The sequence below is a fragment of the Conger conger genome, chromosome 10 (genome assembly GCF_963514075.1).
Source record: "Conger conger chromosome 10, fConCon1.1, whole genome shotgun sequence".
Classification (NCBI taxonomy): Eukaryota; Metazoa; Chordata; class Actinopteri; order Anguilliformes; family Congridae; genus Conger; species Conger conger.
This window is the reverse complement of record NC_083769.1, coordinates 22,776,463-22,793,422: the sequence shown is the minus strand read 5'-3', so window position 1 is coordinate 22,793,422 and position 16,960 is coordinate 22,776,463. Positions and strand designations below refer to the sequence as shown.

At 46.6% G+C, this 16,960-nt stretch overlaps 2 protein-coding genes across 3 annotated transcripts in view; both read right to left on the bottom strand.

Moving 5' to 3' along the window:
* On the bottom strand, positions 1-6,687 carry atf1 (activating transcription factor 1). Of its 2 annotated transcripts, none has more exons than XM_061257124.1 (8): positions 6,499-6,687; positions 4,172-4,275; positions 3,398-3,520; positions 3,217-3,311; positions 2,474-2,607; positions 1,845-2,018; positions 1,228-1,384; positions 1-762 (listed from the first exon to the last, which is right to left on the bottom strand). In XM_061257124.1, the coding sequence occupies exons 2-8, from the start codon at positions 4,268-4,270 to the stop codon at positions 618-620; spliced, it is 927 nt and encodes a 308-aa protein (XP_061113108.1). In that variant the 5' UTR covers positions 4,271-4,275; positions 6,499-6,687; the 3' UTR covers positions 1-617. The 2 variants fall into 2 exon arrangements, with proteins under 2 accessions (XP_061113108.1, XP_061113109.1); XM_061257125.1 differs by lacking the exon at positions 6,499-6,687 and adding an exon at positions 6,299-6,409.
* A 3,465-nt stretch (positions 6,688-10,152) lies between these two features.
* dip2ba (disco-interacting protein 2 homolog Ba) overlaps positions 10,153-16,960 on the bottom strand; it is a 69,388-nt gene continuing 62,580 nt past the window's right edge. The window contains exons 31-38 of the mRNA XM_061257612.1: positions 16,750-16,918; positions 15,603-15,773; positions 15,078-15,139; positions 14,897-14,954; positions 14,616-14,690; positions 14,287-14,461; positions 13,992-14,115; positions 10,153-13,742 (exon numbers count right to left, since the gene is read on the bottom strand). Of these exons, the coding sequence (XP_061113596.1) occupies positions 13,490-13,742; positions 13,992-14,115; positions 14,287-14,461; positions 14,616-14,690; positions 14,897-14,954; positions 15,078-15,139; positions 15,603-15,773; positions 16,750-16,918 (1,087 nt within the window). The 3' untranslated portion in view covers positions 10,153-13,489. The remainder of the gene's footprint in view (positions 13,743-13,991; positions 14,116-14,286; positions 14,462-14,615; positions 14,691-14,896; positions 14,955-15,077; positions 15,140-15,602; positions 15,774-16,749; positions 16,919-16,960) is intronic.

The following is a 16,960-nucleotide window of genomic DNA, read 5'->3' as shown; positions in this document are numbered from 1 at the left end:
GCAGAACTACAACTTCTGCTCCTTGATAAAGCGTCCCACCAGGACACCAACATCCAGGAGCTTTTCCATCGAGTTCCCAGGAAACCAGGACATGTAACAGAGGATCTGCACCATGCCTTCAACCAAGGAGAGAAACAACTGAAAAGTATGTTTTACTTACAAAAAGATACATGATTACAATTCATAGATACACTCACAACAATGCGGCGTCTTAGAGATTAAAACTGCACGTTCCTACTGCTATGTTAATAAAAATGGAGAACAAAAACCTTGGCTTGCAGAAAAAAACTCTGAAAATTACAAAAGCATTGCTTGTTTTTTTTTTTTGTTTTTTTTAAATGCTCTCAATTCCAGCTTCTGTGTGTCCCTAAAATAAAACGATAAAAACGGTTTTGGTGAATTCATCAGTTATTTCTCAATCGACGAAAAAAACAAACCTGTTTTCACACGAACATTGCCGAAATGCTGTTTTATCGTTCTGCTGCTGATAACCACATTTAAACAAAGGATAAAAAACCAAACGGAACCAATAAAAGGAATATGGTAAATACAGGGCGCTGTCCCCTGTCCCCAGTGGTCCATAGCGAGCGGCCAGGTTCTGCTCTGGCTCCGGCTCGTTAGCCCGTCTTCACACAGTAAAGGTCCTTTAACGTCTTCAGCTCCTCGATCAGCGTCTTGTTCTGGTTCTCCAGCACCGCCACGCGGTTCTCCAGGCATTTCACATACTCCTTCTTCTTCCTGCGACACTCACGGGCCGCCTCCCTTCACACGGAGAGAGGGAGAGAGGAGAGTGTTAGAGCCGGCATGCGATTGGCCGGTGCAGTGTGACCTCTCTCTCATTCACACATTGGCTGCTATAAGCCCGTGTCTGAGGACGTGCACTTCAGGATTCGGGGAACACGTTCGACAGAAGCACGTGTGCGTGTGACGTGTGCATGGCCGCTAAACGCAAACCTGAAAGCGCTCTACGCTTTGGTTTGTCTTTAATACACATTAGAAAAAGAAGATCTGTTTATCGGGGCTTGTAGCAGACTGAGATGCAATTACACAGACTAGCGGTGTGTTGGGAGCTTTGGAAGAGTTGAGAGGGACAGGGTGGCGTTTCAGGGAGACAGTTGGGGCAGGAGGGGTGAACGTAAGTCAGGTGGGGGTTGGTTTTAGGAGGCGAGTGGGGCAGGGTGGGTAGAGTTTCGGGGAGCGAGCAGGACAGGATGTGAAGATGTTCACCTGTTCTTCGCTAGCCGGATCTCCCTCTTCATCTGTGGGTCGTCGGACTTGGTGGACTGGGAGATGTTGACGGGGGACGTCATGACGACGGTCTGGGGCAGGGAGTTGGTGTTGGTGGCCGTGCGGATCTGGAACGTCTGCATCTCGCCGCCCGCACCTACGAGAGAGCCAAAGCGCTCATCTTATCACCATGGAAACCGCCGGCTTCCCGCTCCTTCCTGATTTCGGCCATTGCTATGGAAACTGTGGAGGAGTCAAAGCGGCAGGTGCCAAACTGGAGTCCCAGAGGGCCAGTGAGGATCACGAAGCTGGCCCCCCCAGCTGAAGGCACACAATCGCCTAACAAACAGAGAAACAGCTCCACCAGGCCTGCATGCCTTCTGCTCACAACCGTGATCTTAACGGAGAGGAGTATCCACAGACCACAGGGAGGAGCTCCGCTTGATAAACCTGCCCGTAGAGAGAGACACCCCCTGCTGTTACCTGCTCAGGCTCCCAGTTTACAACATGGCTCCGTGCCCTGGGCATATATCCTCTCAGTTTAGAACAGGGTTGTGACTCTGGAGCCAGGCCTGCTGAATGACCCTGCCTTCTCTCTCAGGGCCGACTGCACTCACTCTGAACCACCACTTGGTTGCTGGGCACCAGGATCTGCTGGCCATCGGGCGTCTGGGCGTACTGCAGGATGGTGTGTCCGGGCTGCGTGGTGCCCGAGTTGGTCATGGTGAGGGTCTGAACGCCCTCTGTGCCCGGGCTGGCCAACTGAATTGTCCCGTTGGGCGTGATGGCAACTGCGGAGAATAAAGAGAGGGGTTGGATCCCTCATTTATTCAGCATTTAGCAAACATGGACAGTGCAAACTCATCATGGGGCAGCCTGTAGCCTAGTGGCTAAAGTACACAACTGGGACCCAGAAGGCTGGTGGTTCAAGCCCCAGTGTAGTGAAACATAAGATCCATGCAGCTGTTGGGCCCTTGAGCAAGGCCCTTAACCCTGCTTAGTCTAATCAACAAATATATAATGTAATCAACATATCTGTGTGACAAGAAGGGTAAAGATAATCCATTAGAATTTGTAGTCCCTGGGTAGACTTCATTAGGTCACCCTTATGAAACTCCCTGGTGGTCTGGAGTGGTTTGACATGAAGAGCTTACTATGCTGCCCTCTTGTGGCCTGGGGTAGTATAGCATAAACAGCTTGTGCGCTGCCCCTGGTGGGGAGCAGTAGTTTGGCGTTGAGCTCTTACTGTATTGGCCGGTGCTGGTCTGGTAGATGGGAGTGGGGACGGTCATCGCTGTGGCCGCCGTGGATGAAGGGTTCTCCTCCTCTCCCTCGTTCCGAGAGGTCAACTCCTCCGCAGACAATTCATTCAGAATTTTTCTGTAGGAGGTGAAGCGAGCAGTGAGCTAATGTGACTGGCCAACATGAACCCAACATTATGATCCAAGAAAAAAATAACAATAATACAGTTAATTTAATGTACACACACACACACACACACACATTCGTTCACTTGGCTCATTTTACAGCAAAAGAATTTCAAGCCTAAAGCCATTCTGCAAAGAGATTTATTCATTTAATCTTTTCAATTATTAAATAAGGAAATAGCGTTCCTGGTTTCCCTCTCAATACTGTTTTTACAAATGGGTAATCCTGGCGACTGAAAGCCCTTCCTCCCTGGGCTACGCTGCAGCCAATTGGGACACCTGGCAGGGCCCAGATTCCATCCAGGCTAAGGGAGAACGCTTCTCTATTGAGAACATGAGCCTGAAAAGGAGGCACTGTGACGCCTTTGAAGCTAATTTCCTAGTCATGCTGAGTTCTGCGGTTTAAAAAAAGCTTTTCACAAGCCTGTGGATAGTCAGTGGGCGACAGTCAATTGGTCCATATGTTCTACAGTCCATGTTTAAAATGCAGAAAAGAGCCATGTCAGACTAATGATGTCACAGAGGTGTGGTCATCATGGCAGCAGGTCTCGGTGGGAGGTACCTGTAGGACGGCCGTCTGGCCAGGAGCTCGCGAGTCTTGTGGGCGGAGCTCCCGCTGTCGGAGGAGTCCTGGGAGTCGTCGGTATCCGACCCGCCCTGCGCACAGAGGGGCCCGGTGAGAAACGGCACGGGGGCAGCGGGGAAAGGGCGTGGCTGCACCCCCGCGCGGGGGCCGGTCTTACCTGCACGTGCTGCACCTGCGGAGACTGGATGACTGAGGACTGGGCCGACTGGATCACCCCCTGCACCTGGAACTGACCCCCCGGCAGCTGGACCAGCGTCACCGGAGAGCCCCCCAGGGACATCTACACCAGAACACACAAACGCACATCACAAAACAAATATACACATGGAAATGGAATGCGAGAACACACAAACGCACATCACAAAACAAAATGCACACGAGAGATCTTTATGAGCCCTCCGATAAAAAAATTATACATAAATTAGTCATCAACCTAGACTAGACTACACCCCCAGAACACACATGGGGCCAGGACAGTTTCAGTATGAGACAGAAGAACGGTTCTGTCCAGCGACAGACTGTCCAGACTGCCTCAGGTGACACATTCCTCCATAAATTCCCCCCGCTCGGCCCACTCCTCTGCAGTGGCTGCTGCAGTCCAGTTCCACCTCTTACCAAACCCCAGGTCAGCTCTGTGCCTCTACAACCCAGGAAATGAGGTTGCAGAGAACATGCCAAAAACATCATTAGCTTCACACTGAGCTACTCTAAATCATATTCCCTCATAATTACTGTGTGTGTGTGTGTGTGTGTGTAGGACCACCCCTTCAAACTGACACAGAGTACAGCTGTCTGTTGTCGCCATATAGTCACACAGAGGCACACAGCACTGACATTCTTCTTTCTGTCACACATACAACTCTCACACACATGCTCTTCTCTGTCCAGGCTCTTCTTATCTCACCCACACAACACACATGCACACAGTTACCTGCTGGGCTATTTGTGAGATCTGGGAGGCGCTGATAGTGGTTGGGATGGTGATGGTCTGTGTTTCAGTGCCATTGCTGTTCTGCTGCACCTCCTCCATCCTCGCTGTCAACACACCAATCACATAATAGACAAAGTATCAACACCAATCACAGAGCAGACAACCATTACTATGATAACCATCACAAACCAACACACCAATCAAAAAACCAGACCAGCCATCAACACAGCTATTGCAAACCAGATGGGCGATCAACCCAAACAAACAGTTGCTAACAGTAATGATCACACCTATACAAGTACACACTCACACTCAGTATCTTTGCTTAACAAGCCTCTTGTCCTCACACTGCCAAGCTGATCGAATACAACTGCAATCAGGAGTTAGCAAATGTGGTGTCTTTTAAAGTCCAATTTGTTACAGTAAGATACAGGGCTCGCATCAATACTGATGCCCGGCAGGTTTGGCCATTCCGGAATACATTTTGGTGGAATAGACATTTTGTGTTACCGTTGTGATTCATGTAATAAGAACCCGTTCTTAAGAAGCCTGTGTTTTATTTCGATCATATAACGTCATGGTCTGAGCTTCTTTGGCAGACAGATCACGTCACGTCGACTTCGCTCTGTGTGTGTGTTTTACATTAGACCGACAACCCAGCCAAGAACCATGCAGACCACTTATGTACGACCCGAGACCGGATTTGGACCACGATGGAGCAAAAGGCGCTGAGCTTTCAAATTTGTCTTCGCGTGCTTCCCTCCCCCTTCCACCGCAGAGTCACGGTTACCTGCAACCTACTGAAAGCCACTGAGACAAGCGGACAAAATGCTAGCATAGTCATAGATATTCAGATCCCTGACATTGATGGTGACGGTACGACACTAGCCATAATAAGAAGGCAATGTTGTAACATGGAAAAATGACAATGGACATTTCATAATCCTTGAAAAACACTGATATGCCCCAACGGTATGCAGGTACATGAATATGAAAACATTATGCTGCTGGGGGCAAATGGCTTTAGATTGTGAATGTTCACAGCCACGTGGGCAGGCACACACCCCCTATAGCAATCGGTTAACGTGGTTATCTCAAGACAATCCAGGAAAGACACTGTTTAAAACGTAGCCTAAATTAGACGTTAAATTATAACGAGCTATAGGCATGGATCTGGACATAATCTCACTATTAATGCAAGATAGATAGCTAATGTTACTTAGCAAACTATATTGTAGCTAACGTTAGTTCGCCTATCACTTCACTATCCTCAAAGAGCAGAAACATGACTTCACAGCCGGTGGTGATACATTATTATAATACAGTACGCTTAATTATCGTGCTAAAATTGATACCCAGATAGCAAATATCACTAACGAATGATATTACAAAGCTAATTGACTAGCTGCAAGTGCAATGGACGGGTTTATTTCAGGTAACTGACAGACTAGACAATAAACAATCCCCTTCAGTTGCTGCAAAGCTGGATAACGTTCGCTTACTGTAAAGAAATCAAGGCTAGCTTCAAGTATTAAATATAGCTAGCCAACATTGGCTGCCAACCGTTACCAGTGATAACCATCTGCAAGACACATTTAACTTGTGCGCCAAATAATTACGTGCTACCTAACAAAGATGACAGTTATATTATATTTTAAGTGTATTGGATGTTAAGCTAGTAACTAGCTCACTCAAAAAGAGCTAACGTTAGCTACTCGCTAACTTAGCGGTAGCTAGTTATAATAGGTGCCGCAGCTAACGTTAGTAAGGTTCGAGGTATGGCTGGCCTGAGGATGTCCCTGGATCGGGGCGTAACTACCAGTTAGCTAGCTAACTGTATGCTACAATAGATTTCTGAAATACAACTAAGGTTAGCTGACATGCTAACTAGCCAGCTAGCTCACAGTGCACACTTTGTGACTACACTGTTCAAAAAGAGCACTTAGCGCGTTGTAAAGTCAGATAGCTAATGTTAGCTAGCAAACTAACTCCATGTTCTGCTAAGCTGGTTGGCTAGCTAAACGCAGCTAAGTAATGTTAGCTGGTTAGCTACTTGTTAAGCCAACTAACTGCCGCGCATCTCAAACTCCAAGAAGCACAGCTAACAAAGTTTTTCTGTCTCATCACCAAATGTATTTGTTCAGTGTGGCGGTGCGGTATCCGAGTCACTGGCACGCAAGTCACCGCGTCAACAGACGTCAGCGATACGGAGAGCCATTAATACACCTTCTCCTTCCACAGCCACCGAGTGGAGAACCGCCATTACGAGGAGCACAATGTTGAGCTAACAGCCAGCCAAGAAACGCGATTTAAAAAAAAAAGATTACCTTAAAATCCCGTCCCAACTGTTCCTCAACGCAGCCTCTTGTCGAATGATGAGCGGTGTTTAATATCCAAATACCTATTCTGTTTACCAAGCAAACAGGAAAAAGGAGGGAAATGTGTTTTTTTTATTATGATCTATAGCTTGCAACCATTAAAAAAAACCAAAAGCGTTTTTTTTAAAGGGACAGAAGCTAGCGTTACAGTGTGCTCCGCCCCTCTTAGAACACGTGATCTCCCTGTCTCGGCATGACGTAACCACCACACCTCTTTCACCCAAGCTTTCACCCTGAAGGGAAATCAAGTTTAATCGGTGATTGTCTACAAATATTCTGCTATGTCGCACATAGGTTCTGTGGCAGATATAGCTATATTTAATGTTAGGGAAAGCTGCAGGATTTCCACGCTCCGGTTAAAAAAACTTGAAATGGCTTTCTCAGACTAGTACTTTACTCTTAAATATACGTCATTTAAATATTGAGCTAACGGTTTCAACATGGGCCAGTGGGCCAATATATCAAAATATTGTTTTAACTATTAACAAGTGTTTGCATTACCAACAATACATAATATTCACAGCTTTCCATGTTAATCTACTAATAGTGTAAAAAGAAATGCCCCCGAAGAAGGTTGCAGCTGTTATTTAGTTAGCCAATGTTGATTTATTCTAAAGAGGAATTGTCTGCAAACAATGCTGCAGTGTGCATTGATATAGATTGTACATGTAAGGTATAAGAAACAATAAAGATTTTATCTTTTGCTCCAGACAGGTGCAGAAGCATTAATTAAGCATTGTGGGAGACAGATTAAGAGAGACAGGAAAGATAACATTATGTACACACTTAAAAAGAGGCCGTGTCAGCCGTGTTGGGAGATTTGCACCAGATGTTTGCAGGTAACAACCTGCTCACATACAGAAAGCTACTGTCAACTGAAGCACACATTCTTCTATATTAAGCACAATGCTATGGGAAGCCTGGTGGACCATTACACACACTAGTGATAAACACTACATAATAACCATAGTCATGGGGCCTGTATCACAAAGCATGATTACTGAACCCCAGAACAGCTCTATTTACTTCCATGTTCCAGATTTGGGAGGGTTCCGGATTTTACAGTTATCCAAGTAACTCCGTAATCCTGCTTCATGATACAGGCCCCTGATGTAGGAATGCCATCCCTCTACCTCTCCTTATATAAGTTAGATCAAACTACTACCATACTCAATTATGTAATCACTGAAACCCTAGTTTCTCCCTTTAACATTCTATTTTAACTATTAACTATTTAACTATTTTTCATGAAGTTCATATGTCTCTGCTCAGTTTGTATGTCTTTCCTTTGTATTTCTACTTTACACCCTTATTCTTTTCCATGCTCACATACTGGATCAGGACAGGAACAGGACAGGAAGCCTCCTTCCTCCTCCTTTTAAATGAAAATGTAATGTAATGTTAAACCTTAAACATTGGGCCAATTCCACACCCACTAGAGGCACATCCAGACCTCTTACTGTTATGACCGCATAATATGACATCACAATATTCCACATATTCAGGGAACATGATCTAATTTAGCAGAAAGGTGAATACACATTGGCCAAGTTTTTGTCAAAATAATGGACGTTGTTGCAAAATAAAAGCATTTTATTCATTTTGCAATTGAAATATAAAACAGTAATTATCACCATGTTTACAAAATCAAAGGGTGAGCAATGACAGGGACTGGAAAGTAGTGATGCAGGTAAACCAATTATTATTTTTTACATTTTTAACAAAAAATAATATTACACCAACATCGCTGTGTGAAACCGTCAGTCCATCTACAGCCCATCACTGCATTCATCTTAAAATGTATTATTCTTGTTGTTACCATAATATTTTTTTCATAAGAACATGTATCATCAAATAATATATACACAGCAAGTATACAGATTAAGATGATAGATGTAAGCCATGTTAAAGACATCATGATTCCTTTTTTTTTTTTTACACAGGATGTGCAATTTAGAATTCCACCCTAGCTGGGGACGAACATTATATTTTCCACTTATTAATATATGTTTTAGATACACACATATCCTACTTAGCGCAAGCCTTTTGAGATAAGCCGCAGGAGCTGTTTGCATAGTGTATATTGACAAATTTTAGGCCCTGCCATTGTAGCTTGCAAATAGACTGCAGCATGCAATATCAACCCTTTCCTTCATTTAAGGGCTTTTGCACTCGGAACAACAGACATGTCCTTTTTTTGATGACATGCGTTACACAAGGATTGCAGTAAGAACCTTACTTTTATTTGCCTCCGTTATCCAGGAATTTCCTGGCCTACCGATTGGAGACGTGTAAGAGACCATATTGTGCTTGGTACTGTGCGTGCTCAATTGTGCAGTGATCTTGGACCTTCACATATGAAAGCCAGCAGCAGCAGTAATGCTTGAGACTGTGCCATGCTGTCAGCACGATCAGGAGGTCCGAGAAATGTCCCTTTCGCCCGGCTGTCTTCAGCCTGCTGTGTTTAACCACACAAATCGTTGGAGTGACCAGCACATTAAGAAACTGCTGCAGCGGAGTATCTTTTGCATGTGGACATGGTCACTTTCACTCAATTTAACCCCGTAGCTGAGAGGAATAGGTTTCTCTTTTGTGGAGGGGAGGGTGGAGGTAAATTTCATACCAGTGTTAGACAATACCGAAGGCCTGTAAATAATACATGTACAGGAAGATAAAGAATACACTCAGTAAATTTAAATTAAAACTGTTCAGTTCGGGTCCAGAAGTAAAAGGCCAAGCACCCATACAGATATGGGACTAAACTCTGAAAGTTTTTGTGTTGTGTTAAAAGCCTCAATCCTGGGTGTATAGGCTGCCCAAGACTGAAACAGCAATGCTAATAATCTTTACACTCTAATTCAGACATCCTCTATTCTTAAGCACCTCTCTGTATATATACATATATGCATATACACACAAAAAAATCATTAATCTGGGCCTTACAATATATCATGTTACAGTACAATGCATAACACGCAAAATAGTTTTTGAAACCGCATAAACATCTTCTAATTAATGTCTATCCATTTCTCATATATCCACACTAGAGAACACAGGAACAAACCACTGCTCTCATTTCCCTACTGTTTAATAATCATAATTCCGGGAATGTATTATGAACTGGAGATGTTTTTTGTAACCATCCATTTGAAATCACACAATCAAGACTGCCACTGCAAAACCAGTGAAAAACCAAGGAATGAAGAAAGACGTGCATTCGATCAAGGAACAGGCAGCACGGTCCAGAGATACAGAGCCACACCACAGATGCTTCCCCTCACAGCTGAGGCACAGGCAGTGCTGTAACTGTCATTCTCCAGCCTGATTCTTCAGTGCCATTTCAGACTTTTCCATTTTCCTTTTTTGGTCCTTGCAGATTCTGAAATTATTCTGTATATTGTTAAAGCCCTAATCCCTTTTCTCACTCAAGACAAAATGTTTTGTCATTAAGGAGATATTTTATCCGTCTGCCCGACAGGGTAGAGGGCTATTTTAGTGCTTTCTTTGTGTAGGCCTACAGTTCACTGCAGAGCTGCAATGTTGAACTCCTTTATGGACTTGAAAGCAATATGTTTTCTAGACAAAGCACCAAAGCACATGCTGTTTCTCTTAAATTAAATGATGATTTTAATCCTTGATATCAAAAATAAAGGCCAAACTCAAGGTAACATAAAAGCATACAGAGATAAAATAAAATGTTTTAAAAAAGGATACGTAGCTTCAATATCACTTTGCTTTCACAGTGCTTTGTTTGCTTTTGTTTTTGTTTGTATGTTTGCTCACTCGTCAAAAAAAGAAGAAAAAAAATAAACATGCTCTTAGTAACATGTATCCTGAGGGACTGTCCATCAGAAAACAGTTCTCTCAAAGAGATGACATACAATTTTTTTCTTCAAAAATCACATATTTCTTTACCTTTTTATATTGCAACTAAAATAAATCAAGAACACGACATTGGGAAATTACTCAGAATTAGTCTGCAGAATAAGGAAGTATGTGTGTGTTAAAACAGCGGTTATTTTTCACGATGTGCTTGGAAGATGCCCTCCTCCACAGTGAGCTTACATATTTACACGTCCATTCATACAGATGTATACTGAAGCAAGTTAGGCACGGCGAGGAGGGCCAAAACGACGCCCTCTCTGGGACTGGCACCTGCAGCCGGACACCAGCGTGGTCATACACAGCCCAGCGGGTGTGGCCCTGGGCCCTAGGGACAGCACATAGGCCTGTTGGGGGTCTGTTATGTGCCTGTAGTGTCTCAGAGGCCTGGTGCCACCAGGCTGCAGGGTCTTCCAGTTTTAGCAGTAATCTTCCCAGTATGACTGGGAAAGCTGGTCTAACCCACCTGGCTCCTGTCGTTAGTTTCAGTTAGAGCCACTTTCCCAAATGGCGTTCTCTCTGCCACACCCAAACATGGACACTCTGTGTGTTTAACCCCCCAGTGTGACTACAGGGACAGGCCAGGAAACAAGATGGCTGCTGTCTAGCACATACGGTCCTTCCTGTGTCTGCTGTGGCCTCCAATGGCTCAGAAATGCATTTAAAACTGTCCTTCCACTTATTTCCGCATGTCAGCAGTTGTTTGTGTGTGCTCATGTGTGTACAGGCGTGTGTATGTGTGTGTGTGTGTACAGGCATGTGTATGAGTGTGTGTGTGTGTGTGTGTGTGAGTGCATGGGCTTGTACTCCTACATCTGCTCTCCGTTTCTATACCAGCTCAGTCACAGTTTTTTCAGTTTCGGTGTCTATCTAAAACATTGCGTTGCATTATGGGAAACCATAAACATAAATTAATTAGCTCTATTAATTTATCGGACTACTGAATGAGGCTGGTTTGTTAACAAAAAGCAGTAAACTGCATTGGCCTGATTTCCCCAGGCTGGGCTGGAGTTTCTGAGTAGATCCCAGCACAAGCAGAGCAAATGTATACAGAGCTTGTTAGGTTTGTTCTGCTGCATCATGCACAACTTCCGGTAAGCGGCAGATCCCCCCAGCACTGCGAGGGAACTTGCGCAATATGTGAAATATTTCTGCTTCAGGGTGGGTGGCAGTCGCGGGAGGCGAACACACATCACTAGAATGCGATGTCCTGAGAAAACTGTGTTTTTGGCTTAGAGACACAAACGCTCCAACACTGGCTGAGCTTTCCAGCTTGATGATGTCATCACCAGGAGACAATTTTCATCAGCTATAGTGACGGTTCTTAGTTTTCAGTCTTCTTCAAATGGTCATGCTCTTACACGGCTCTGATATCATTAAAGCAGCAGCCAATGAGCCACTCTTAGGCCGCAGGCACAGAAATGCCTCAAGATGGACTGGCACAGGCATGGCCTTGGAGCCATAACTTTGCATGAAAACCCACCCAATAGAAGGAAACTGCTGCTATAACAAATTATGCAACTAACTGGTCCACTATGAACAAACACCAAAGCTAATACTTATGAGGAGAGCTCAAACTTTTCATGATGACATCACTGCTGGAGAATGTGTTTGGTACTATCTGTAGCACAACATGTCTTTTTTAACCGTTTATTTTCTTAAAGAAAATGAGTGAGACTTCCAGAGAGGCTTCCTTGTACAGATGAACTTGGTGAATGGGAGGCTGACCCCTACACGTGGTCGACAGAGACAGAGACAGAGTCCACAAAGAAAGAGCCAGGAAATAAGAACCCGTAGATAAGTGCAAGCTGTGATTGGTCGCTGACCACAGATTTTTTTATGAAGAACGTATATCAGTGTAAAAATGTTTTTTTTGGGATCATTTTACTGTCTCATTGATTGAGGGAGTCCGTGATCCAGAAAATTGCTGTCAAGTATGAGAGATCAGTCAAGTTTTCAATTTCCCACAACTCAATAGTCTTTTTTTTTTTAAACACAATAATTTCAAACGGACTAGATGCAGTATCTGAGGCTCTGTACAATATCTTACATCGAATATCCCCCTGTAAAGCAACCCGCTCCCACCTCCCAAAAACGAATCCCTTTTTAAAATCAGAATATACAAAACAACAGCAATGCACATGAAATATCCAAAAACAAAAAACAAATTTAAAACAAATAAAACAAGAAAAGATCCACAGGTTTTTAGTAAGGCAAGCAGCAGGCTTCCTTTTGCAGCTGATCCTCTGGAACACTCACTCCTGTACCCAGCGGCAGGGGTGACCACCGCGAACCGCCTGGCTGCTACACGCCTGTGAAAGACACGTGGGGCTTGTGGTTTTTAAGAGCAGGCGTGGTATGACATGCTGCAGCACCGGTGCTTGAAGGTGACTGGGGAATGTGCCTAAAATGAAAGGGGGTAAACCTGGCATCCCCGCCCCCTGTACACCAGAGCGGCGAGGTCTGCCTGGGCCCCCTGTCCCTTTCTGCGACTCACTAATGGAATTTTGAAGCTGGTTCTAAAATCAGAAGTCCGTTCAGCCACACTTGATGTATTATCACTGAAGACGCAACAAAAGCATTGTTTTGACTGACTCTATCCCTCCATCCTCAGCAGTGGGGGCAGGCAGAGGTACAGAAGCGAGGGCTCCCATAGTCTACCATGGGCAGGTGATGTAACACCAGCGCAATCGATGCAGGTGTGCCCCAATGAGAAACCGCAGGGCAGGGTCTCTGCTCTCTCAGCCGAAGGAACGAGAGAGGGTGGGACGGAAAGACGGAGACCCAACTTCTCCTTCCTGCCTCCCTCTACACCTCCCTCACAAGCTGTCTCTGTGGTCAGGGCTGGAGGGTCAGGTGCGGACAAACCGAGAGCGAATGGGGGTCAGGAGGTCACGGGTCTCCGATAAACCTACCCACCCTCGCTCCGTTTCCCCGCCCTGGGAGAGCGCGAGTCCACGCCCGCACCTCCGCGGCCCCGTTCCGAAACTAGTGTCCCCTGCCCCCCCGGGCGTGGCCGGGGCCCTCGGAGGGGCGGGGGAGGCGTGGCCGAGGCTGGTCACATGTTGTAGGCCACGTAGATGGGGTCCAGCTGGTCGGCCAAGAAGGAGTCTCTGAGGTGCATGCGCTGCTTCTCCCCGCGGGAGTTGATGGGGATGACGCCCGGATCCACGATCACTACCACGCCCACGATCAGGTGGTGCTCCTCCAGCACCACGTTGGTCACCAGGGGAACCAGGTCCAGGGCCTCCTGCTCCGAGCCACACAGCTCAGACACCACCACCAGCAGGTTGGTCCAGGTGAAGACAGCACTGCGACGCGAGATACAGTGTTAACACTGACACTACAGTAAAACACTCAGTGTTAACACTGACACTACAGTAAAACACTCAGTGTTAACCCTAACACTACAGTAAAACACTCAGTGTTAACCCTGACACTACAGGAAAACAGTCGGTATTTTCCGGAATCAACTTGGTGCATTGGCAGTACCACACTTTTGACACGACAGTGACATACACTACACACACACACACACACACACACACACACACACACACCTCTCTGCGATGCTGCGGTGAGCACGGGACACGGACGTTTCGATGTCGATGGGGTGATACCGCAGCCCCCTCAGCTCCAGAGTCTCGTCCAGAGACCCCACCACGAAGAGGGCATCGTGGCGATCTGCAGAGTTTGGGTTTACAATGAGAGGGGCTCAGAAACACATGCAAAACAACAGCCTGCGGTAGCCTGTCCCATTTCAGAGCAACACAGGCCAGCATCCGGCCAGAAACCACCCAGAACCAGCCCTACCCACCCAGGACCCCTCCAGAACCCTCCCCCCGGTCAGCTCACCTCCGCTGGCGTCCAGCAGCTCGGTCCGCTTGACGAAGCCCAGGTAGCCGGTTCTGGCCCAGAGGGTCTGGGGGTCTCCGAAGCTGAGGCGGGTGTTGAAGTGGTCAGCCTGCAGGCTCTCCTCCCCGTACAGCGTGTAGTAGCCGCTGGCGCTGTGGGGACTGCTCACCCAGATCTGAGAGATGGGAAACGGAGGACCAGAGAGGGGGAATAAATCACAAGTCACAAAAAAAGGAATACATAAAACAGCCCATGGGCAGGCTATAAACTACAGCTCCCAGCATGCTGTGCTCCACCTCCCAGCATGCCCTGTTCTCTCATAGTCTCACCTCCCCCAGATGAGAATCCCCGAGCGGTCCTCGCGTCTCTGGGTTCACTATGACAACCCTCACACCTGGGAGGATCTGGAAGGGGTGGGGGGTGGACAGCAGGGTAGAGAGAGATGGAGAGAAGTCATGTTTTAATAAATGTACAAGAAGAGAAGGGTACACAGTGGTGGGATAACTGTTGACTTCTCCTCCAGTGACTGTTCCAGGCACACTCATATATTGACTCATATGATCTGACTATTAATTATGATTATGAGTGAGGTGGACAGGGCGGTACGTACAGTCCCAGACTCCATGAGTGGCAGGCTCTGAGGGGCACCCCGTTCCACAAGCCGAACCCTAAAATGCAGAGGGGCAGAGTCGGTCAACTGCGCTGGTCACGGCCCTACGCGGTCAGCCCTGGTGTGGCTCTCAATAGAAGCACCTCGGTTCTCTAGCAAAGGCAACACCCAGCAGTCTCACCTGTCATGCCTGAGAGACTTCATGTCCACATAGACCGTGGAGGGGTCCGGTCCAGTGGTGCCCTGGGACAGACAGATGTGGAGTTAGCATAGGATCATACTCACCTAGTGCTAGTTCTCACTTTTCTTTCACAAAGTAATACATACTACACATGCGCTGGTGTGTACCAGTGCACAAGCACACAGTGTGGGTACTTGCACACTGTGCTAGCGCAGTGTGTCAGTATGAATGCACAGCGTGCATTGTGTTAGTGTGAATACATTCACAGTGTGTAGTGCAGTGTGCAGTGTGTTGTCAGTGTGAATACATACACAGTGTGTAGTGCAGTGTGCAGTGTGTCGTCAGTGTGAATACATTCACAGTGTGTAGTGCAGTGTGCAGTGTGTCGTCAGTGTGAATACATACACAGTGTGTAGTGCAGTGTGCAGTGTGTCGTCAGTGTGAATACATTCACAGTGTGTAGTGCAGCGTGTCAGTGTGAATGCACAGTGTGAACACATGCAGTGTGAGAGCGTCTCCGCACACCTGCAGGCAGATGGCCAGGTTGACTCTGGAGCCGAAGGCGGTGCTGACGGCCCGGGGGGACAGGCCCAGGTCCTTGAAGAGCTTGGAGAAGGACTGGGTGAGCGCCAGGCGGGGGCGCTCTTCAGCCACGACCACACAGCTGCGCACGCAGGCCAGGTTCACCCCCCGCGCCTGCACAGAGAAAACTGCTCAGAACCCCATCGCCATGCCAATGGACTGCAGTATCAAACCCTGCTCTCCAACAGGGCCACAATCAAACCCTGCTCTCTTACAGGGCCACAATCAAACCTTGCTCTCTTACAGGGCCACAATCAAACCCTGCTCTCTTAGAGGGCCACAATCAAACCCTGCTCTCTTACAGGGCACTACACTTCCCTTTACATTCCCCACTGACTTCTGCTTTCTCATCACAAGCAATACAACAGAACAAAGATTATCTATGAAAGCATCAAGATAATATACTCAACCGCAATTACATGCCCGTGTCAGACAAACAAGCCATGAAATAAATACGTTCAAAAATAAGTTAAAACAAAGAAATAAATACAAAGAGATTTGTTGAGGTTAGATTAGAGGATAAGACCCGTTTTTCCAAAGCAGTTGGTATGTGTGTCTGTGTGTGGTGTTCTTGCATGAATATGGGGATGTTACACAACAGGAAACCACAGCAGCAGGAAGAGGAGACGGGTAGAAAACCTAACTGGATGAGTCACCAACATCTAACTTGCCTCTGCTTGATATGTAGTGACTGTGTGTCTGACACAATATGTGTGTGTATGTGTTGGTTTGTTGAGACTGTACTCTTAAGCCCTCTGGCTGTGTGTGAGTGTGTCTGTGTGTTTATTGATTATGAGTGGGTTTGTGGGGACTGAACATTTGTGGGGACTGTACCTTTAAGCTCTCTGCCTGTGTGTGAATGTGTATGTGCTTTGATTGTGAGTGGGTGAACTGTAGGTTTGTGGGGACTGTACCTTTAAGCTCTGTGTGTGTGTGTGTGTGTATAAATTGACTGTGAGGGGGTTTGTGGGGACTGTAGACTTGTGGGGGCTGTACCTTTAAGCTCTGTCTGAGTGAGTGTGTGTGTGTGTGTGTGTGTAAATTGACTGTGAGTGGGTTTGTGGGGACTGTAGGCTTGTGGGGACTGTACCTTTAAGCTCTCTGTCTGTGTGCCCAGTCCCTTGGTGCAGAGCTCCATCACAGAGTAGGAGCAGAAGGTGTCCCTGATTCTGTACTGACTGAGCGCGCTCAGCCACAGCGGCAGCGACACCTCCAGCTCAGCAGGGGGGATGAGGATGGACTGATGTCCCGAATACACACTGCAGAAACACACACACAGCATTATACACACACTGCAGAAA